At 44.8% G+C, this 23,082-nt stretch overlaps 1 protein-coding gene across 1 annotated transcript; it reads right to left on the reverse strand.

The window, feature by feature from the left end:
- Positions 1-1,237: 1,237 nt before the first annotated feature.
- Positions 1,238-22,805, reverse strand: fam120b (family with sequence similarity 120 member B). The gene is made up of 11 exons (XM_088609636.1): positions 22,618-22,805; positions 19,482-20,497; positions 18,738-18,918; positions 18,042-18,143; positions 16,183-16,355; positions 15,467-15,559; positions 9,377-9,583; positions 8,331-8,433; positions 5,955-6,083; positions 4,582-4,642; positions 1,238-2,428 (listed from the first exon to the last, which is right to left on the reverse strand). The coding sequence occupies exons 2-11, from the start codon at positions 20,487-20,489 to the stop codon at positions 2,389-2,391; spliced, it is 2,097 nt and encodes a 698-aa protein (XP_088465762.1). The 5' UTR covers positions 20,490-20,497; positions 22,618-22,805; the 3' UTR covers positions 1,238-2,388.
- Positions 22,806-23,082: the final 277 nt, after the last annotated feature.

Consider the following 23,082-nt stretch of genomic DNA (forward strand, 5'->3'; position numbering starts at 1 on the left):
CTTTCAGTTTTCCAACCATTATCCACAGAGGACAGCGGCAAGCCAGAGACGAACATGGCGGATACAGGCCGTAAGATGGACAGGACTGCAGTCTGTCAGGCGACACAGACGCTAATATACACACAGGGACGATTAGACACCAATTAACCTGGCCTGCCTGTTTCTGGGAAGCTGGAGGAAGTCTTTAATAGCAAAACACATAACACAGGATTGTACTAAACTCACTCTTTATTTCTCCAGGCTTGTGAGCCTGCACACACACTTAGGCCTAATGTTATCTGACCTGAATTCTTTCCCATTTCCTCCACTGCAGACTATGTGCCAGCCAGCCTTCTAGGTGTATGTCATCTGTTTATCTAACAGTTTGGCTGCTGCATTTACTGAGGGGATGCAGCCATCAAGTAGTTCAGTATTACCAAACTACGTGTAAAAGGTAAAAAGTCATTTTTTACAGGATGCTGGTTTTAAAAGAATTTCTTATGCTGTGAGAACCCTATGGCATCTATGGAAGAACTAGCGCCGAATGAGGGAGTAATGGGTCTCTTTCTGCTAATTAAAAATGAGCAAAGGGGCAAATGTTGCCCAGAAATCTGGGAATACCCTGTCCAGCTCAAGCCCTGCCCCCCCGATGCCTCACTAATTGTGCACTGCTGATCCCAGTCACCGTTACCGAAAGACACAGCCCAGACTTGAACTGGGCACAAATGAGGCTTTGAACGAGAGCCTCTACTGACGGAGTGATCCAGGAGCTCAGAAGCTGATGATTTTGATGCTCAAGATGATAGCAGGCTACGACCCCCTTTCCACTCGGTTCCAGATATATCTATAAGTGCAGAGCTGGTTCAATAAAGTGTGCCGTCATACTGCATTTCAGAAAGATCGTGGCACTTACACTCAGCAACAAATCAGAAGATAAGTAATATTAAAACTGCTGTCACGATTTTTAGAAGCTGTTGCTTTTAAGGACAGGGGTCAGTCTTTAATGCACCGTGTCTTTGGGAATGGAAACATCACATAAGAGTAAGAGGACTTGCGGGACAGGCATCTTAATCCATCCTGTTACAACAGCGATGCCTGCTATTGCCAACTTATTAGCACAGGTCTTATTAGCCCCACCACTTACTACAGAACTGAGAAACAGAAACTTGCTGAATTGGCCAAGTCCGATTTATGCCATACGTTTTTTTTTTCATGTGGTTGAAAAAAGGTAAAATAACAAATAAATGGAAAAAAAACCCCACCTTCATCTGTTTTATTTTTGTAATTCATGAACACAGGATTCTGAAGGCATAATAAAGAATAGAACCGATCTGAAACTCAGACTTTGAAGCCATATGGACAGCCTAACTGCAGACTGGCAACAGCCTTTCAAAGGCAGGACTCTGACTGCTCCCCACACACACACACATTAATCTCTGTGATTTGCTCAACAGAGAATTTTCATCATAGGTTTCCTTCAATTACAGGCTGCCTAATTGAAATGCTGAAGCTTGTCTCCTTTGGTCAGTTTTCATCCAGCACTCCTGCAAGTCTAACAGATAACAATGTGACTTCTGTGTAGCTGGACTTCGTCCAAACCACAAGGGATGAAAGATAAGAGATCATCTGGGACTAATTACTTCGTTTACTGAATATCCAATAAACCGTGGGTTGGCACTTTCTTTGGAAGTGGTCCCTTTTCGTGTTGGTACTCAACTGGAAAATACTTCTATGTTAAGCTGTTTCAATTTTTCGTTCTACGGTTTGCATTTGTTTGGGCACTGTCCTTATCTGGGGGAAAAAAAAACATTAATGAGACATTACTGCTGGACAGTCTGTTGCATTCAATGTTCCAAAATATTTTTTTTTTTTTTTTTTAATTGTCAACAGGCTGTCTTAAAGCTGTCCATTTAAAAAGCATCCCACAGGTCGCAAGTGCTACCGCAGTGGGCTTCAGCACTCAGAAGCGACTCCAGACCCAGACCCACAGCAAGGCAGGCAGCAGGTGCTGTCCAGTCAAGTGGATGCAGGCTGTAGAACTCTCCTGGTTAGACTAATGAGAGCAGCTAGAATTTAGTAGAGCCTTCTGACTCCAGCACAGGGGGATTCACCCGTCCACTGCTGCACGAGATGCTACAAAAGACTTCTGCATCCACCAGATGGGACGTGCCACATTGAGCTCCTGCTGGACTGCACAGACTCTCCACTTGCATTCCACAGTGAATTCTCCTCCATAATCGAATGTAATGATTTCATTAAAGGCGGAACAAACAGAAACTCTTCAGGCCCGGAGTGCCTTAGAAGTGTTTTTGAAGACTGCGGTTCCATTACAGTCCTCTGGTCTTCTCGTTTCTCCCTGTTTTCAGTTCCCTTACAGGCCGCCTTCCTCTGCCCTGCCCGAGCCGCTGGTCAGGGGAAGTTGGGACGTGTGTTTTGAAACAGGGACCAGCTAGGGAACAAACAAACAACAGAAAAAGAAACATCTAAGTTATCTGCAACACAGCTTGGAAAAAGACGAGAATTGTACTCTTTCAAACAAACTAAAAATAATCAGCCTGTAACAATGCCTTAAATACAGTAAAAATACAATATATCAGCTTTGTCATTGCTGTCCAGATTGATGTCACTTGCTTGGAGAATTTTGCAAACCCTACTTTTAAATGAACAAATAATTGCTGGATTGACACAACATGGTATGGGTGTGTTAAACTACTGCAACAAAGTGGACAGGCACACTTGTGCATCCTCTGTTTAATTAACTCTACTTATGTCTGTGCTAGAGGTCACAAACACTTGCTCCATGTCATAGTTTAATCCATTCAGGAAAAGCAAGTGTTTCACTTCCAAATTGACATGCTTATGTCAACTTTTAAAATTCACACTTCGGGAAAATGATCAAATTATATGAAATCATGTGAGGATCCGTATAGGTAAGTAAAGGCCTTTCATATCACATTGATTGGTAAATTAACCCTTTAGAATCCACGCTTTGCACCATTCCTTGAGCATAAAATTGAACAAAATGACTTTGTTGGCAACATAAGACAAAGAAGAAAACAAAGGCATCTCCATATAAAAGGAGGAAGATTTAATAGCCAGAGCAGATGCAGCACGGATACTGGTACCCCCCCAGCTATAGATCTGGCGCATGGAAACAAAGGGTCACACTCCTGACTTGGCTCTTGAACATCCCCAAGCCACGGTGCACAGGACTGCCTGTGAGCCGGGACACCTTACAGCTCCCACAACAGCGCCGAAAAGACTTGAAATAAGGGGAGGTGAGTGAATCCACTCGGTTGTCTTCACAACCCTCTTTCCCTGCAACGGAAGTCCTCCCCAATGGGGAACAAACGGCTCAGTGATGAAGGACTGAGACACATGGCCTCCATGAAGATGACCTGGTGCCTGCTGGAGTCTTCCATCGATCCTTGAAAGGGATCCACCACTTGTGCAGAGGTATACTGATGCCCTGTATACTGCTAGTGCGCCCTCTTCCGCTGAGGAGGCTCTGGCCTCCTCTGCCAGTATGAACACTCTGTCGTCAGCCATGGCAGCTTCTTCACCTCCATCATTTACTGAGCCAGCAGGGGGCACCCTCAGTAGGGGCAGGGGGAACTCTTGGAACGCTGTGTTTCACCCCCGCACACCAGAGGCTTGCAGAGCACCTCTGGCAACCCTGCTGCCCACTGCCGCTCCTGACTGGGTGCCACTTCGAGCTTCGTGCCTGACCTGCTGCATGAGCACCTCCTGCTTCGGACAGCCCGGGTCTTCACGCCCAGCTGGTGCAGGCTTTGCAACCCCTGTTCCCTGAAAAGGAACGCAGTCACCTCCCCCTTTAATTCCTTACACTTCTATAGCGCTTTTCTGGACACTCCACTCAAAGCGCTTTATAGGTAATGGGGATCCCCTCCACCACCACCAGTGTGCAGCCCCACCTGGAGGATGTGACAGCAGCCAGGGTGCGCCACAATGCTCCCCACACACCAGCTCTCAGTGGGGAGGAGAACGGAGTGATGAAGCCAGTTCAGAGATGGGGATTATTAGGAGACCATGACTGGTAAAGGCCAGAGGGAAATTTGGCCAGGACACCGGGGTGATACCCATGCTGTTTTCGAGAAACACCTCAGGATTTGTAATGACCACAGAGAATCAGGATCTTGGGTTTTATGTCTCATCCGAAGGACAGCACCTTTTTACAGTACAGTGTGCCTGTCACTGTACTGGGCATTAGGACCCACACAGACCTCAGGGTGAGCGACCCCTACTGGCCCCACTAACACCTCTTCCAGCAGCAGTCTTAGTTTTTGCAGGAGGTCTCCCATCCAGGGACTGGCCAGCCTCACACCTGTTGAGCTTCAGTGGGCTGCCAGATGTGATTTGCAGGGTGATATAGCTGCTGGCATTTCTAGTCTCTCACAGCTGACCGGCCCATTTAGGCTAAAATTGGCCGAGAGCAAGCGATCATTCAGCCTTTCAAGGGAAGGGGAGAGCCCTGCGATATCCCAGCTGGGCCCCAGGGGCCTGATCTGGAGCAGGTCTTCAGTACTGTACACTGGCACACATCCCCACTGAGATTTCTGCATACTGAAGGCCTGAACTCACCGGGGTGCTAAGTGATACCTCTGCCTGCTCGGCCCTCTGTATCTCGGTCTGTGTCCCCGTTCTGCAGAGGGGAAGACAAAAAGGCATCAGCGAAGGAAGTGCCGTCCATGCACCAGGAATGAGGACAGAAAGAACTTTCCGAAACTTTTTTTTCCATCAGGGGGTTAGGAGGCCTTTTCGACTATAGGGGTAACACTCTAAATTTGTACTGCATGTTGTGTGACAGTGTAAAATGCTTCACACAACAAATGACAGTTCCTGAAAAACCAAAAGCGCTGCACGTGGCTAATAAGGTTTGAAACAATAACAAAAAAGGTTATTATTTTTAGGTTTTGGAACAACATCATACCCTGCAAAAAGGAATTTCCTGTACATTTTTGTGACTGCTGTCTATATTTTTAAATTTTTACCTGGACGCAGAGTACCAGTGTGCCACCGGAAGAAACGTTTATACAACCCTGACGATATTAAGTTACTCTGAAATTTACTGCATTACAGTGACAATGACAAAAAATATCAGCTTCTATGTTGACCAATCACTTCTAACCCAAAGTCCTATTTTTACACATGATGCATCGATATTTGCAGAGTCGTTTCTCTTATGTGAGCTTCACTAAACCCAGCAGCATGATAAGCTCAACACACATTCTCAAGGGCTGCATGAAAGAAGTGGCCTCAATTTGCTAGTAAAACTATTACTGCATTTTCTGTCCAAAACCATTTAGGTTTTTTTTGCCATCATGTTCAAATTTGGACTTTAATGTTATTGCTGCTGGGAATTTAAAAATCTGTGTGCCTCTTTTTGGGTCTTGGTCAGAAGCACTGAGCACTGATGTTGCAGAGAAATTGAGCAGATTTTGAATATGGTTACATTTTATTTGCAAATCTACAAAACTTCTGTGGAAATGTCCCATTCTATGTAATCATGCTGAATGAAGGCGTTATTTTTTAAAGGGATCAATGCCTCTTTTCTTAAGGCGGAATTATTAGAGAAGACAAAAATACAGATACCACCACACTTTCATACTGCGATTCTTTTTTAGCTGAATTTAAGAACAGCAGCTTGCTGGTAAAACAACTGATTCACACAAGTGGTGCTAATAGTGTTAAGGACTATCAATTACAAAGACAAATACCAAAACACCCAGGTGGTGGCTAAAATGTTAAATACTAATTAAATATTTACGTGTGTTTGATAAATGGAATATTGCAATCAAAATGCTCCTCCAGCAGAGACGATACCTTCAATGTACCTATGGGTTGTGATTGCAGCTCCCTCCTATAACCCTCCTCCAAACTCCAAACCCTACCAGTTTCCGAGTCACGGAGCACCTTCACAATCTGGCTGGCAGAAGGCAGCCAGTGTCTCCTTCCTTGCTGAGGTACACTGTGGCCCCTGTACTGCAACCGGCTGCTGGGAGCAGAGAACTGGCCTGGTTCTGTCTCTCTGAAGTGCTGGGGTCTGTGTTCTCTGGACTGGCATCCACCTCCCCTTGGTTTCACTGAGACATCGAAACATTTTAATGCGGTTTTAATTATACAGCCAGGACTCCCTGCATAAATATTCGCTGCCGGGCAGAAACACGAAGAATCGCTCGAAACTCGAACCATGCAATTCCCCGCTCGCCAGGCTCCGCCATCATCTCCCCATGGAATCTGGTGACTGATTACTAGTTTTGCGTTGAGCCAAATTAAAGACATACCTTTCCATTTATCTGCTGTGCCTTCATGGAGATTCTCTTCGTAAACTATACGCAGCTCATAATGCCAAACATTCCCGACTCATGGACAAAGTCTAAATATTCTGCCCTGACACGAAATGTTAAAATATTTCCTTTTGTTCCCTTGTGTATATGGGAACAAAATTGTATATTTTCAGAAGTCTCTTTTTTTCTCCTTATTTTCACTTGGGGACTGAGAGTGTTGGCAAGTCACTCCAAGGAAAACAGAGGCGGTCAGCTTACGCTCGAACGTGATGGGTCGGAGAGGTGACAGAGGAGAGCTCAAGAGAAGGGGAGCTCAAGAGAAGGGGAGCTCTGAACCTGCCCTCTTTGGGACAAGACAGGAATCGAACCCGCCCTGCTCAAACCATCCAAGCAACCCAGACCTGTCTGAAGGATATACTTCTCAAAAAATATTTCAAATTGCAATCAATAACTCTGTATAAGGTCTGATCTGCAGTAAACATTTTTTAAAATTTGATTTTCTTGTAATGGGAAAAACAAAGACTGGAATGTGCTCCAAAGCTGCATGAATTGTCTGGCGATGTATTCCTAGGAAACAAATTCAATTAGGTTGCAGTGGATCACCACTGACAGGCCACGGAGCAGGAGCTTGTCAGAAGCTTTTCTGGACAGGTAGCTGCAGTATATACTGTACCTGTTGCACCCTGTTGGACAGGACGTATCTTGAAAGAGGTAGAGGTTTGATATGCAGTTATGAAAATAGTTTTCCCTATTATAGAGGCACATAAATGTTAATAAAATTGTTACCAGGGAGTTCAGTTTTAATTAATTTAGACAGAAGTAAAAGATAAGGTTTTTAGTGAAAGCTAAGTGCAATGCAACCATTTTCATTCTTCATTCGCTTGTGTGCATGCAAGCGAGGGTTAAAAACTATTATCCTGAACAAGTAAAAAAAAAGTACATAAAAAGACTACATAATTGATCATTGTGGCTTTAAAAAATGACTGACGAGATCATAAAACATGCTTACTGGAAGCAAATTTCTAAGTAGTTATTTCTAAACAAAGGCCTTTGAAAACGAACATTGTGAGGCTGTTAAATTCTGGACTTATCACATTTCTTTCAGTTGCAGTGGCTGACATCCAGATTATGATGAGGTTACCTAGCAACCTGAACCATTGCATGTGTATTTGTACACTATCTCTACTAAACAAAAAAAAAAGATCGTGGATATATTTGCGTGGAGAATTCCAAGTATTTTCAAGTAAAAAGCATCAGGACAAGAAAAGCGAAACTGGACAAAAATGTGTAAAGCACATGAAATATTGTCCACATGTTCCTAATAGTAAGAGCACTGCCAGATGGATACAATTAGAATGTTAAAAAGACTTTTTAAGCAAGAATTCTTTTTTTATAAAACCACAAGACTCTGGATGCTAGTTTAAATGAAAAAAAAGGTTGTAACAGCCCCCACATTATAATTTTGCTGTCTTGTTATGTTACTTAATATAGAACATATCCTAAAAAAACAACCCAGAATTATTCTAGTTATGACAAAGCAATGCTGAAAATCCCAAAATAAGTGCAAGTGAAACTTTTAAGAGATGCACATTAACATTTGTTTAACCAGAGTGCCTTCACGTCTTGCACATACAACAACGCTACACCGCCCCACCTGCTTCCAGACAGCAATGCTGTCCTGGGTGGCCCTGAGGAAGACTCCGCTAGGTTAAAATGTGAATTTCTGGGACTTGTGGGAACTTCTCACACAAAGGCAGCACAAAAACACTATTCGCAGTTTCCATCTGTTTCCCACTGGGATGCACAAACTGTCCACTCATCCTGACCTTTCAACTATGATGAGGCTGTTTGAAACACTGACAATGTCCACTAGGCACCAAGCCAACATCAATAATAATTATGGAAAAAAAAAGAACTTTTTGGAATCCTTGTTCGGTATGTATTTTTTTTATTTTGGAAATGAACACAAGGTTGAAGCAAAACACCGGCTGGATCTACTGGAAACGGCAAAGCTGACTGGCTTTTCAATGGAAATCTTCTTACCTGGTACAGACGCCCTCGGATTGCTCTGGACAACTCGATTTCTCCTCCCACAGGCGCTGGTGACGAGGCCCTTCAGGTGACCAAACTGTGACACCCAGCACTCCTGCAGGAACCCAACACAGCAACAAGGTCATCTTCACCCCTCTCTCCCTCACCCCCCACGTGCAGGGTGCTGTTCCCACGAACACATTCCTTGTGCGACTGGTTATTCCTGCACATAAGGTGCAGCAGAATGGGAAATCTGAAAGTGGCAGCACCACAGTGTCTCAGCAGAAGCCATGCTGTTCGGAATCCCTCAGACTTGGCTTAAGGGCGAAGGTGCAACTTGATAACTGGTTTCTGACACGGAATTCTGAAACTGAGATAAGGAGACAAATGGCATCACTGAACGTCCACGACAATTTGTGTTTCCACTAAGCTGCACCTGGAAGACCAAACTCAACGATCCTGATCATTATATTGAACAGCACTGCCCACACACAGTCCTTGTTTTTTTATTACCCAATTATTTTACCACTTCATTTAAATTACCCTTTCATTTGTAAACTGGGAGTTAACTTATTTCACATAAACCGATTCTTAATGATTCTTTTCTGTTTCTACATCATACACCACTGACGAGCAAAAAACGACTGATCTAAACCGCTGAGTAAATTTTATACTTTTATTATATATAAAAATATCTATTTAAAAACTCCTTCTATCAATTTCCATGTGTCTTGAAAATCGAAACCCAAACAGACACTACAAACTCCTCTTCTCGTCAGAAAACAGACTGAGGACAGCCATGATACAGCAATTTCTTCCACAATATGCTGACGAGTGTCAGGTGGGAAAGTTTGCGGCAATTATTGGCAATAAAAAACAATTTAAATATTAAAAGCAATAACTGTCTTGACCTCTGATTGACCATGAAGTTACTGATGGTGAATTCTACATTTTGCAGCTCCTACCCTGCACTGGGCAAAAGCTGCAAAATGCATGCCTAGTGTTAAAATATCAACTTCCCTGATCTGCACAAAAATCAGAAAGATCCCATTTCTCACAGTTCCTTCCAGGAGATCGTCTTCGCTGCATCCCGAATGTGCCTGCAGGTACTTGGAATGAAACAGCAGCCCATCGAACACTTTCCAAGGCATCAGATCCTCCATCTTTAAAGGAAAGCCACTCGAGCTGTTGGCCGCTATCAGGATGGTCAGCCCGCGCACGAACAGGGAGCCCAGCTCAATGGCTCTGGGGTCCACAACCGGGAGCTGCAACACAAGCACTCAGCTTCAGAAGGGCGTTACTGAGCAACCAGGGCTGGCCCTGCTAAAAACAAATGTTCCACAGGTTTGCGAACAGGTGAAACTTGCAAGCAGCTCAGCTCTGCCTTCCAAATGACCTGAATGTTATCACCCATATTCCAATTTATCGGCTCAATCTGAGAGAACCAGATGCCGCTGCTCCAAGCTCATGGGCTAGCTCATCTGTGGAATGCTAGTTAGTTGGGAAGGAAATGTGCTCAAGTGCAGCCAGGGGTAACAAAGAGACAGATGTCTTCAAGTTTATCCTGTTCATTTTCACCTGGGCTGTCACCAAAGGGGAGATAAGAGAGCAGATAATCCAGGGTTATTCAAAACCAGTGCTTGTGGCCAGGTGAAAGATCTGCCTGCCACCTGCCTGCACTGCAAACAGATTTAAAAAGCAAACAGAAAGCAAGAATAAGAACATTAAAAGCTTAAACCATTTCTGATGTTGATTTAGGGTTTTTTTTCCAAACCTTCTGCTTGCACTCTGTCATTTCATCTTCTGACAAACCAAATACTAAACTTCTTTCCCTTCACTATACTCTCAGGTTTTAAAACCATCTGCTGACACCTGAACCCCGCATTCTGCAGCTGCACACCTGGCAATATCTGAGCTGCAATATATTTTTATGTGCCTAACTGATTGACTGAGGACATGCCGAATATAATCTCCCATTAAAATAATTACTAGAAAACGCTGGATCTGTTACTCAGGTTTCTTGCACATACTGCATTGTTAGCACTCAATATAAAGATAAAAGGCTGCAGGAAATGCAGACACCTAGCACAGCTAGAACAAAAAACAGTCGTCACCCAATTAGCTGAAGTAATTGAAACAAGTCTAAAGGTGCAGTGCTAGAAACAGATTCTAGAGGTGCAGAAAACAAGGAAAATTGTTTTTTTCTTTCTTTTAAAACACAACTGGGGACCTTCGGCCAGATTCTACCTGTAGACAGAAGAATATCTGTAGGTGTTAAAAATGACTGCGTATCAGACACTTGCAAAAGACCACCAAGGTCACCAGTCTAAGGCAGATGTGTGAGGGAACAGCTATTGATTGAAGGCAGTCTAACTCCTTTTCAAGCGCGCTCAACGTCTTGTGGAACCTAAGCACGCATTCCTAGACCCTGGGAGATTTTCTGTGTGGAGGTACACTGGTTAACCAGTGCGCCAGGGGAACATGAGTCCGCTCTGCACCCGGCGGCTTCTGCAGGCACAGATGGAGGAAGCATTCCCTCACTGTGTGACACAGCGCCACGGAGGGGCAAAAGAGCATCGGCGAGGCTTTGGAAAGCTACAGTTTAAAAGCCCCCCCCCCCACCATCTGCCTTCCTTCGCACACATGTAACAGTAGCATTCCTGGAGGTGGCGACAATAGCTGTGGAACAGGTGTGTGCGCCCCAGACGCAGACGAGAGGCAGGTGCTCGTAACGCACTTCACTCTGTCCACCAGCAGGCAGGCAGGCTGGGAGCCCCCTCCTCCTCCTCCTCCTCCTCCTCGCCCCAGCAGACACCTGCTGCCGCTGCACACTCTCTGGAGACACAGAGACTGCCGCCTCTCCCCACCCGTCCTGAGCAAACAGCAAAGTCCTTCACCTGTGAGCTGATCCATATCTGAGCGCATTACGGTCATCCCCTCGCCTCTCGCTCTGAAGTGGCCTCAGGTGCCGTGTGACGACGCTAATGGCCGTAGGACTGAAGGGGTTTAAGCTTTCTAATGAGAGATGACTTTCAGACATGAACATTTTTGGAGAATTCTTTCAACTCACACCAGAGTCAATGATCGCTGGTTTTTAAAATGATTGGGATGATAGTTTATTCTGGTTTCTAGTGGGCAAGACCGACATGGAGGTCTTGTTTATGAGGGTTTTTCAGTTTTGTTCTTGTAAACTTTGCCAGGCAACTGTAATTGTAAACGGACCTCTGAAGTATGATTTTTTTCAAACGAATGTGACATTTCTAGCCATGTTGATCTGGATGACGTGATGTACGCTGCAGTCTGGCATGACACAGGGGCAGGGAACACTGTACCATACACTGCTAACGCTAGAGGACGTTTCGAAGTAAGGTGTACAACTCGGTAGCCTCTTTCATTTTGGCCTAACTTTTTATGAATGCCACATTCAACCTACAAATGCATAAAAAAGTCACAAGTTAAGATTCAGCATGCAAAAATGAAAGAAAATGGAGGTTAAACACATTAATAAAAAAGTCCTGTTTATGATTATCTTGCATGAGGTTTCAATCTGCTCGGATTCTGTACTGTTGGGTATCAGTGTTTGTAGGGGGGGACAGTGTTACATTTGAAATGGTAAAACCACAGTTCAAGCTCAGGCTGCGGGGTCTAAAATAGAATACAGAATGGGCTTAAATTAAGCTGCTGCTGGTAAATTGAAGTTGAAATAGCTCTGTGGTCTCAAATGGTACTTTGAAATTGAGGCAGAAGACAGGCTCTCTCTTAAGGCTCCTTTTCAGGTTTAAACCTCAATTACACCAAAATGTAAAATGCTGCAATTCTCCCAAAATGATTTCCATGCTTTTTATAGATGAGGAACAATAACTATTATTGTTTAACTACTCTTTTGAAAAAAACAAAAAAAAATGCCTTTGGAATTTTTATTTGTACCACTGCTAAGGTTTGGTTCTGCTGAACACAATGCAATACTTAAACTTTTTAGAAAACTAGTTGCACAAAGGGGCAGTTCCTATTTTTTTATTATTCGGTTTCTCACTTGTTTCCTGTCAGTATTGATTGTGTCTATGGCACAGAACACTGCCTGCAGTTGTAGTACATTATTTCTATAAAACTTACACCTGAGACAGTTTTCACAAATCTTTCAATTGCACAGCTTCTTAGATCTCGAATGGAGATTTGTTGAAGAGCATTGCAACACACCCACTTTTAATTCTCAGATGAACTGCTAATATTAATCATAATGAAGGGCCTTTATACCTCTGTCTGTGAATAAATATATACAGCTTGGTCCAGTTCCAGTGACAAGTTTTAAAAGTCAAGGACTGCTCTTCGCCTCCATTAACACTGAATGAGTAGAACCTCACATTCGGGAGTAAATCAGAGCAGCTTCTGAGTTATGAAGAGTCATTTAGGTTTATTTTTCCTGGTCTCCCAGCTGAGAGCAGAATCACTGTGTAAGATAACACACTCACATTGACCTCAGACTGACTGTAGGCTTCAACGCGCCCTTAAGGATCTGGGTGTACTCATTTCCAATGAAGAAGAGCAGGTGGACCAACACACTCATCAGATGGAGACATGATAAGCTAAAAACAGACTGATTCTGGGACTTGGAAACATTATACTGCCAACAGACCCTGATAGCTGTGTAAGTGAGCTCCTGAAAATGTGTTACTTAAAAAAGAGCCACAACATACACTTAATATTAAAAACACGAGAAAAGGGAAGGGGGAACTAACATGAATAAGAACGTAAGAAAAATTACAAATGAGAAGCGGCCATTTGGCCCATCTAGGTGACTTAGCAGTAGCTACAGAGATCGCGCTCACCCAGCCATGTCTTCAGAGAAGCAGTGTTTCAGCTTCAACAACATGGGTGGCTTGCGCCGTACCCCTCTGCTTCATAACGCTCAAGACGTCCTTTGGGCTACATTTTCAATGCCTCTGAGGATTCTGAATAATTGAATTCAATAATTGAATAAAAAAGACTTAAGGTGTTTAGTGGATTTCGCTTATCAGGGTAGGACATTCCCTTAAGCCCAGGAACAATACTCTCTATGCAGTGCTGTACTGCTGTAAAATTATAATGGACACCGAAGGCAGCAGTCACGTTGACTCTCTGATGGTCTGTGACAGCAGAGGCAGAGTTCATGTGCATCCTGATGCTTGCAAGGACAATGGAGGATTTTGCCCTCAGCCCTGCCAGGGGAGAAACCCAGAGGGATCAGCCACTATGGCATGCAAGGAATTAACAGAACAAACACCAGCAGACTCTGTGGTTCCCCTATTCCAGGAGGATGGCTGCTAATGACGAGTGGCGACAGTCTGTACACACCGTGCTGTTGTCCTTCCTGGCTATCCTGTCAACACAAGTGTTCAGAAAGTGTGCCTCTATCTCATCCCCTGCCTAAGGGTACACAATTCACTAAAGCTCTGGAAGCACAGCTCAGCGATTAGGAGTCATTCAACATCACAGACAGCTTGACAAAGGCTATTAATTGCATTTTCTCTAAGTCCTTAAATCACCAGGCAAATCATTAACCACAAATACACTTTCCCACAACAAGGTGACGTTAAAATAATAATAATAATAATAATAAACTTTATTTTATATAGCGCCTTTAAAGGTGGCTTCTCAAAGCGCTTTACAGGATGACAATAACAATAAATAAGAAGACTACAACAATAAATAAGAAAATTTCACAAGACAGGACACAATTATGATTACAACAATACAACAGTAACAATAGAGGAGACCGTGGAAGGTGGTACTAAGAAGAGCAGAGGGGTGAAGAATGGAACCAGTTAAGTAAAGGCTTTTCTGAAAAGGAGGGTTTTGAGTCTGGATTTGAAGGAGTTTAGAGAAGGTGACTCTCTAATATCCTTGGGCAAGGAGTTCCAGAGCTTGGGGGCATAGCAGGAGAAGGCCCTGTCGCCCATACAATGTAGACGGGCTTGGGGGACAGTAAGGAGGGCAGAATTTGAAGAGCGGAGGTTGCGAGGTGGGGAGTAGGGCGATAAAAGTTCAGACAGGTATTGAGGTGCCAGGCCATGTAAAGCCTTGTAGGTGAGCATGAGGATTTTAAAGTCTACGCGGAATTTGACCGGAAGCCAGTGCAAGGACTCCAAAATACACTGCACATTCCCAAATAAAAGATACAGGTTGCGCGAGTGTGAAAATAACTGCTAGGTATGTTCAAGTTTGAATATACTTTGAATATACAGTTTTTTCTCCATGCATTTATTAGGAATATGAAGTTAAATGGTTAAAAACCTCAGAGTTTTGCCATTTTGGGGTCTGCTTTGTCAATTTAAACCTGGGAGCTATGATGGTTTTGACTATACAGTAATACAGCTCAAAATCACGACTGAGAAGTGCACACAACACCTCGTATTTGAAAATCATTTAATCCTGTGCCCTGGAAAGAATGTTGCAAAAGTGACTGGGGGGCGGACAGGTGATATCTACACCCCCAGTTTTCCAGACAAGGAATGGGAAAACAAGATGCTCTCTTTATTCCTCTCATAATTTATTTTTGTACCTTTATTCCTCCCTGAATTCTTCTAATACTAAAAAGTGTTGCTGTCCTGCAGCTGGCACCTCCACTTGTCAAGCAGAAGGAGTGTTTAAAAGACATCATAAAGATGTTGTGCAATAAGCATTAATAAACATGTATCAGACGACATGATATAGTTGTGAGCGGTACTCTCACTCTTTTCTGGGTGAAAAGGTGTCGCCTATTCATGGCTGCAGTTTAAACCTGTGTCCTCTGGTCCGTGGTTCACTGTCCATTTGGAAGAGAAACACTGTGAGCATTCTGAATTCTTCTAATACTACTTGTTGTTGTGACTACATAACGCACTACAGAATTTATGCACTGCAAAACCTTGAACCTGAACCTGTTGTCGATACAAATGTCAGCTGGTCTCTAGGCACGTGGCAGCAGATAATCAAATCAATTTTAGCAATGCACACACAAAGCATAGACAGAGTGCCCTGATTTAATGCTAAAATATTTAATGATGATGATGAATGATGTATAACAAGATAGATGCATGTCTGGGTGCTGTATAACTGAGTGCTAACAGCACCTGACTTGGTAGAATTTGATAGAAAAGGCACATGCAGCAGAAGTATTCCAAATTCCATACCTTAATACCAGCGAGCTCTTCATGTGTCTTTTCACGAACACAGACAGCCTGGCTCACGTAAGCATTTACATCTTCCAGGCAAAGGCTTCTTTCCTGGAGCAGAGGTTTGGAGAGATGAAAGACGTTCACTTTCATTTTGAGCCCCGGTACATAAACAGGTCAACTCCCAAAGCTTTTTCTGGCAGGGCAAGACTGACTCCACCACGTCTTATTTCATTAACCCGCGGCAGATCTGTCCACACGATGCTGACGCCAGCACAACATTTCTGCCACACAACAGCAAGCCATAGAAAAGACTGACAATTGGTCATAATGAACTTCAGAGTTGGAGCTCAGATTCAGCCCTGAAGCAAACTGCTGGAAATATAACTCTAAAGGTGTTCTCATATAGGAACCAGCAAAGGTTTATTCCATGCTAAAAAGAGAAGAAAAGGAACACAACGTTTCGGCCGTGGAGCCTTCTTCAGGTCAGAGCGTTCTTTGGCATTCTAATACAGGTTCAGAATATAAGCAATTTCCAACCAGGTAGTCGTAAGGAGTATTGATACCTACTGGAAATGAATCAAGTGACCATGTAAAAAATGATATTGGGAAAAGGAGATTCGTTTTTGAAGATGTCCCAGTTTCTTACGAGCCACTCGCCCCCTGGGGATATGGAAAAGCTAGTGTGGTTGGTGAACAGAACGGGCGCCTGCAACACCAGGCATGTCCCCTACCTGCAAGGCAATGTAGGTGACCAGGCAAACGACAGCCGCTAAAGGGGACTCTAGCTTCTCCAGCTCTTCTGCCAAGTCCAACAGGTCAAAAACCGCCAGGAAGGTGGAGAAACGGAGGGCTTTTGTCTCCGGAGCCTCGCTGAACCACAGAACTTTCAAATCCGGGGTTCCCTCTTTAGAAAGAAATATAACAAAATGATGAGATCTTTAAGAGCACAATAGCAGATGCTTTGATCTGAGGGTGATTCCAGAGGCTGGGGGCTGAGCTAGGAATTTAAAGCTATTGCCGTGAGGGCTCCACATGCCTCTGAGTTTTAGATCTCACTGGGATACAAGTAGGCTGAATACACAGCTAAGAGTAACACACACCAAATGCAGCCGGGCTCCCAGTTAAAAGCCCAGTGATTTAAGCACTGAACCCCCTAGACTGTTATTTGTATTACAGGACAATATTTTCAAGATGATTTAAAAAACATCAGCCCCCTTCATTCTGAAAGTGCGATGTAAAATGTAAAGCTTGATATACAGAAATTGGCAAAGAAGATATCAAAAGGAGAATTTTCTTTTCAGTGTAGCACAGCTTTGGGAAAAAAAAGGTCACTTTATCATAAAGCATGAACTGTATCTGAACATTAACGTGGGCTTTTCTGACATTATTCTGTCCCAGAACCATCTTAGAGACGAAGCTGTGAAAACTTTATTTTCAACAGGCCAACCAAAAGAAAAAAATAATATTCTGAGGTAGCAGGATGCAAATATACAATCTATGTTATCAGTCTGTTAATTCGTGGATGCAGCTGTAAAGGATAACCTAGGTACAAAGACATATCTTTCATTTCAGCTACTAAGCAACTATGTTTATCACTTTGTTTGCCTAATTAGTGGGTGAGCAGAGATAACTCACACCTTTCTTAGCAACCAGATTCTGTTCCTCTTTCAGTGTGTTTTCAAAGCCTTTGAGCAGCATCTGATAAGATAAACTAGTTTAAACATTGCTATAACAGCCTTTTAGCAGCTCTGTTAGTAATCTCTAATCGCCTGACAGGATAATCAGAGCCCATTGAAGGAGTCACTTCAAGCCTGCAGGGTCCTAGGAAATTGCAGGATTCGCTGTTCCGCTGCAAGCTGAGGACTACCTGGTTGAGGATTCCCAGCCCTGGCTCCGGCGGTGCCCTGCCAGTTATGTCTCTGTCACCTAGTGACAAGACTCTCAATGTCTGTATCTCCTGTCACAAACGGGACAGAGCCTTAGCATCTTCTTTGAAAGGACAGTCTATCTGATTCTGTGGCTGTATCTGTGGGTGCTGCTGGAAGCTGGCACTAAGCCATTTTGAGCTCAGACATGCAGAGAAACACAACAGCAAGGACCTTCTTTACAACATTCTGCAGGGGTGCAGAGGAGCACTACCTAAGCTACATATCCTCTTAAAAACACTGGCTTCTTTCAATTTTGAAACAGCAGGTGCAACGGATGTTTGTCCAAAAATTGCTATTTGGCTGGTGACTTGAAAGGAATACAGCCACATCCTCACGTGCAAAATGAAAAGCATTGGGTACAGTACATCTCAGTTTCCTTATTGATGTTTCTCTCCTATTTTGCCCAAGTATGTTGCCCCACATTGTAAAGTTTCCATGCAAGTGATCCTGTCTCCAGATGTCTCTTGCATCATTCCTAACCTGCAGAAGAGGACAGTGGAGTCACCCAGGCCTACTCCGCTGCACACAACAGACAGCATGAGACACAAGGAGACGGGCACGACTGCATGCTGCGACGTTTTTCAAAGCTGCACACCCCACTGGGTATCTGACCAAATCGAGAAACGGAGGGGTAAGAGTGTCAACGACATCGTGCCTCGTACCCGGGAGGCTCAGGGGAGCGGGCGTGACGAGGTCTGGCTGTCGGAGCGAGTTGCCACGATAGACGAACCACTCCTTCACCGCAGGGGCTGGACCGCTGTCGCCTGAGAGCCGAGAGACAGAAGTGTGTCATGACAAAACAATAGCGCGCACATTAGGCCAGGCTCCTCACAGTCACCGCACGTGTGGGTGAAAAACAATAGAGCTTCTAAAAATGGAGCATCAGACAGGAGGGGAAGCTGCACGGGGAATAATTGAGACAGGATAATGAAAAGAGACCCAGCGCTGAGCTACAGCTTCTCTCACACGTCTCTCCAGGACAAATAATTCCTTACACTTATATAGCGCCTTTCCGGACACCCCACTCAAAGTGCATTACAGGTAATGGGGATTCACCACCACCAGCGTGCAGCCCCACCTGGATGATGCAACATTGATGATGCTGTACCAGTACGCTCATCACACACCAGCTCTCAGTGGGGAGGAGACCAGTGATGAAGCCAATTCAGAGATGGGGATTATTAGAATTTGGCCAATACACCAGGCTGGACACACCTATTCCTGAGTCAGCCTGGGAAAGGATACATCCCGACTACTTTACAGGTTGACTTTTAGACACACAGAGCACTTGACACCTCTCTGTAGCCACACAGTCACCTCTGTGGTGCCGACTTCATTGCTCACCCACACAAGTTCACCTTGCTTTACTGCAAAGAGGATTCCGTATATGCGTTCTCTTGCGGGTCGGAAAGTGATTGCCTGCCCAGGAAACTCGGTGTCCTCTTCATCTTCAAGCGTGTTGCTACAGTCAACAACACCAGCAGACAGAACGTCGAAAACCATAAAAGATTCAGCTCTTACGTGTTGTTCTTTGGCTGCCTTAAAAACAAACAAACAATAACCAAATAAGCCTCATTTCATTTTTTTTTCTACTTCATATTTTTGCATTTTCAGGGCAGATGAACACAACTGACAAGCATGAACGAATACGGCTGGTTCCAAAAAGGCATCTGGTGCATTTTTGGTACCTCTAAATGTATTAAGAGTACGAGCAACCACAGTGGCAAAATCTTTCTCAATATTGTGCCAAGGTTACAGTATTTGTTTTCATCAACATATAAAAAAGGATGTTTAGTTGGATTTCCATATAAGCTGGAGTCGGGCTGTAAATTCGTTACAGTTTTCTTACAACTTAACTGAAATGTAACTATAATCATACGTCTCCTTTCTGCTGACACTAGAACAGCTGTCGCAAAGGTTGCTGCAGGGCTGTTTAAGAGCTGCCCCATTAAAGGGATGCACGCGCAGATATGTGACAAGTTCTGAAGGCAGCTACTGGGAACAGGCATGTCTACGTTCAGAGGTTCAGTGGCGCTGATCTTTTCTCATGAGGAAACAAGAGCAACAGCAATATTTCACAGGGCAGCTCCCTGCAAGGTTACCTGCAGAACATCATGACTGGAATACCTTTCCAGAGAGTTCATGGATTCAGAGGAAGGGGGCTCACTTCCAGAGGGAACCCACGGGGACTGCTGATTGGGAAGGAGGTACATCTGCACTCCTTGCTCCAGTACAGCCTGGTCTGCCTCGGATAAAGGCAGCTCGCTGATCCCACCTCTTGAGCAGCAGTGACTAGAGATGAAGTCGGCCACTGCCAACACTTTATCTGCAGGCGTCGAGGCCCCTGGGTGTTTCTGCCGATAGGCTGCCAGGCACTTGTTCCGCAGTCCCTCCAGGCGGCCCTGCGGCACGACGTCGTTGCCCAGGATGCAGGCAAGAAGCGGGAGGTCGCTCTGGCGGAGCCGCAAGGCCCGGCACAGATTTTCCCGGGAGAACAGAACCGTCTCCATGCGCTCGAGCCGGAGCTGGCTCACGGAGAGGTAGGGAACGCTGTCGTAGATGAGGAAGTCCGTGTCCTGCCCCAGGATGCCCATGCAGTCGTGCAGGGCAGCGTAGCCAGCGATCTCGTAGTCGGCCTCGCGCACGGAGCACCGCGTCTCCGCGCCCAGGGCCTTCAAGGCGAATCTCGAAAACGTAGCCAGGCCCGAGGGGAGGCAGAACATCTCCCTGCCCGGCTGCCGGCCATGGGCCTTGACGTAGCGGAAAGCGCCGCGGATCTCCCGGCCGTGCCGCAGCCTGCGCTGCGCCCACTCCGCCCTCTTGGCCTCCTCCACCGCGCCGTCGAAGACGAACACCAGCCGGATGCCGGCCTCCGCGAAGGCCCCGGCGAAGCTCTCCAGGACGCGCGTGTACTCCCGCCACTGGCCGCCGTGGACCCAGGCAGCGCAGGAGTACCAGTGTCTCAGGCACGCCGTCCCGTCCACCACCAGCGTCGGGGGGCGGCCGGGCCGGGCTCGGCGACGCTGCTCGGCCATCTCCTTCAAGTTCACCGCCACGCACGTCCCGGGACAGGCGTTTTCCACGAAGCCCTGCAGGCCCTTCACTCCCATCGCGGGGACTGCAACCAAAAACGATTTAGAAGAACAAACAGGAAATGGGCCGGATGAGCTGGCGGCAACGACGGCGCTGGGAGGAAGGAAGCCTTCTTGGTCCGGCTTCCCAGAGGAACGAGCACGGACGGCCAGCGTGAAAGAGGAACTATTTTCATATTTCAGGGTTACTGCCTATCTAACCACAATGAAAGTAAAATGCACGCAGTCATGTGTGAAACCTCTGGTTTACATCACCAAATAGACACAATTTCCAGGTACACGCAGCAGTATGTTCTGTAATTCAGTACGAGGCAATAAAACTTCCAGTGACGTGATCCTGCCTTATAAGATAAGATCACTTTACTGGCCATATACAATTTCTTGCATTAGGAATTTGTCTTTTCGCATATCCCAGCTTGCTCTCCATGAGACACACAGACAGGGAGAGAAGCTGGGGGTCAGAGCGCAGGGTCAGCCATTTATACAGCACCCCTGGAGCAGATGGGGTTAAGGGCCTTGCTCAAGGGCCCAACGGAGTAGGATTCCTCTGCCGGCCGCGGGAAATGAACCGGCAACCTTCCTTCCAGCCACAGGCGAAGATCCTGAGCCACAGTGCCACATTGTAAACAAGCAGGCTTGTGAATACATCTCTTTTAATCCAATAGAAATATTGCTTTTGATTTCAAGACAGTTTTGCTGACAAATGCTACGTACTTAACTCTGCATGCAGATCACATTGGAACATTTCTTTCCGGAAAATGTCTTCTGCACATCCTGTACTTAATTCTCTCGTACATCGCATTACATTAGTCATCACAGGGACTAGTGAGCAGGAAGGGCCGCATCGCGTCACAATTCGTGGGACCTCGACTGCGAGTTTGCGACAACGTGGCCACTTACATTACTTTCACAAAGTTGTGTGCTTAATTCAAAATTTGCACAATTTTTCTATACCGTCAATGAATTTTGTTACCGAGATTTTAGAACACGTCTGAGTAATTGGGACTGCAGTTCCCCTTTAACTGATACTTGACATGTCAGATAAGAAAGCCCGACGCGCAAGTCTTATATTTCATACACAAATCTCTCACACAAACACTAGCAGAACCTTTGAAGCAGAGACATTGTGCTACAAAAATAAACAGGATAATATGGGATACTGCCGTCGTTTGACACAGAGCATTAAGACAAAGCGCAGGGAAATGGTTAAAACACAGCAAAAGTAGCGACAATTTAGAGGAAAAAAAACACTGGGCAGAGGATGGTGTACAGTATATGTAAATTGTTTTCAGATTTTGATAACGTGTATGTTTTGCATGTGTGGAAGTGTCTTCCTGCTGTTTATTCATTTCAAACTACATTGTAAATCCTGTGCAGGAGTAGGTCTCTTTACTGTGGAATTGCTCGCTTGAAGGGGGATAAGGACTCTCCAGGGCCGAGTTTGATGGACGGTGTAATACGATGTTGTGAAGACTGAATGAAACCTGGTCAGGAAAGTGGTCTTTGCACTGGGAATTCTGTAAAATAACTGAGTTCCATTATTTGTTTGCTGAAGGGAAGGCACTGCAATGATCAACTCTAAAAAAACAAACAGCACTTTTCCTTTCTTTTCCAGCCAGAGCTCAAGGTCCTAACTTCAGATGCCTAACTGAAATTTAAAGACCCTTTGAAATTTCAAATTAACTAAAACAATAGACGAGCTGAAAACGCAGTCTCTTGAGGGCCTATCAGCAACCTTTTAAGCACATACCGTGATCACCCATCTGCTCAGTTTACCACTTCCCACGTCTTCAGCAAATGGGACGTTAAAGATAAATAGGAAATCTGCTTACTCTGTTACACAGTCCAATCCTTGTTCCTAAGAGAACACGTTTCACAGACCTTATAATATAATGTGGACTCCTTTCGCCGACGCGTCTGTATAAGGAAGGCACGGCAGCATTTATTACAGATACACTTAGGCATTTTACATTTTTCTTAATTACTCACGTATTTTTTTTTTAAAAAACGGTCTTTCGTGGGCGGTAAGATCAAATGAAATGAAATGAAAATGAAAGTTGTGACGGTGCTTTTTAAGTCTACGATCTTTTGGAAACGGTGACAAAACAAGCTCCGCATGCCGGACGAGCTGAGCTACAGTACCTACCCAAGGAATTCAGGAGCCTTATGTTAATTCGAGTGCTGCTACTATGCGGGACTTATTAACGCCTTCACGGCACTCTCCATGCGGATAAACATACAGCCCTAATCTGGGAAATATCCCGTTGTTATTCCAATGACACACGCAATTACGATACATTATGTATCCGCTTCCGGTTTGTCTGCCGTTCCTTGCGTCACCAAGTGGCTATAAATGGAACAGAGAGCGAAAAATACCGTAAGTCTTAGAAAAGTGCAAACTAGAAACATCACTGCTAACATCAACCAGGCTGCAAACACAGATCAGGAGAATGGGAAAACTTTTAGACTAAATCCGGATAAAGACAGTGAGAATGGGTATTTCATTTAAAGTAGTAGTTTTCGAATGGAACACGGGACATGTAATGATTGGTTTTACTTAATAGCAAAATATCATTTGTCCCATCTAGCTCATTTGGTTTTCGGTTGTTAA

This window comes from Lepisosteus platostomus, chromosome 17 (genome assembly GCF_059453375.1).
Source record: "Lepisosteus platostomus isolate fLepPlt1 chromosome 17, fLepPlt1.hap1, whole genome shotgun sequence".
NCBI classification, from domain to species: Eukaryota; Metazoa; Chordata; class Actinopteri; order Semionotiformes; family Lepisosteidae; genus Lepisosteus; species Lepisosteus platostomus.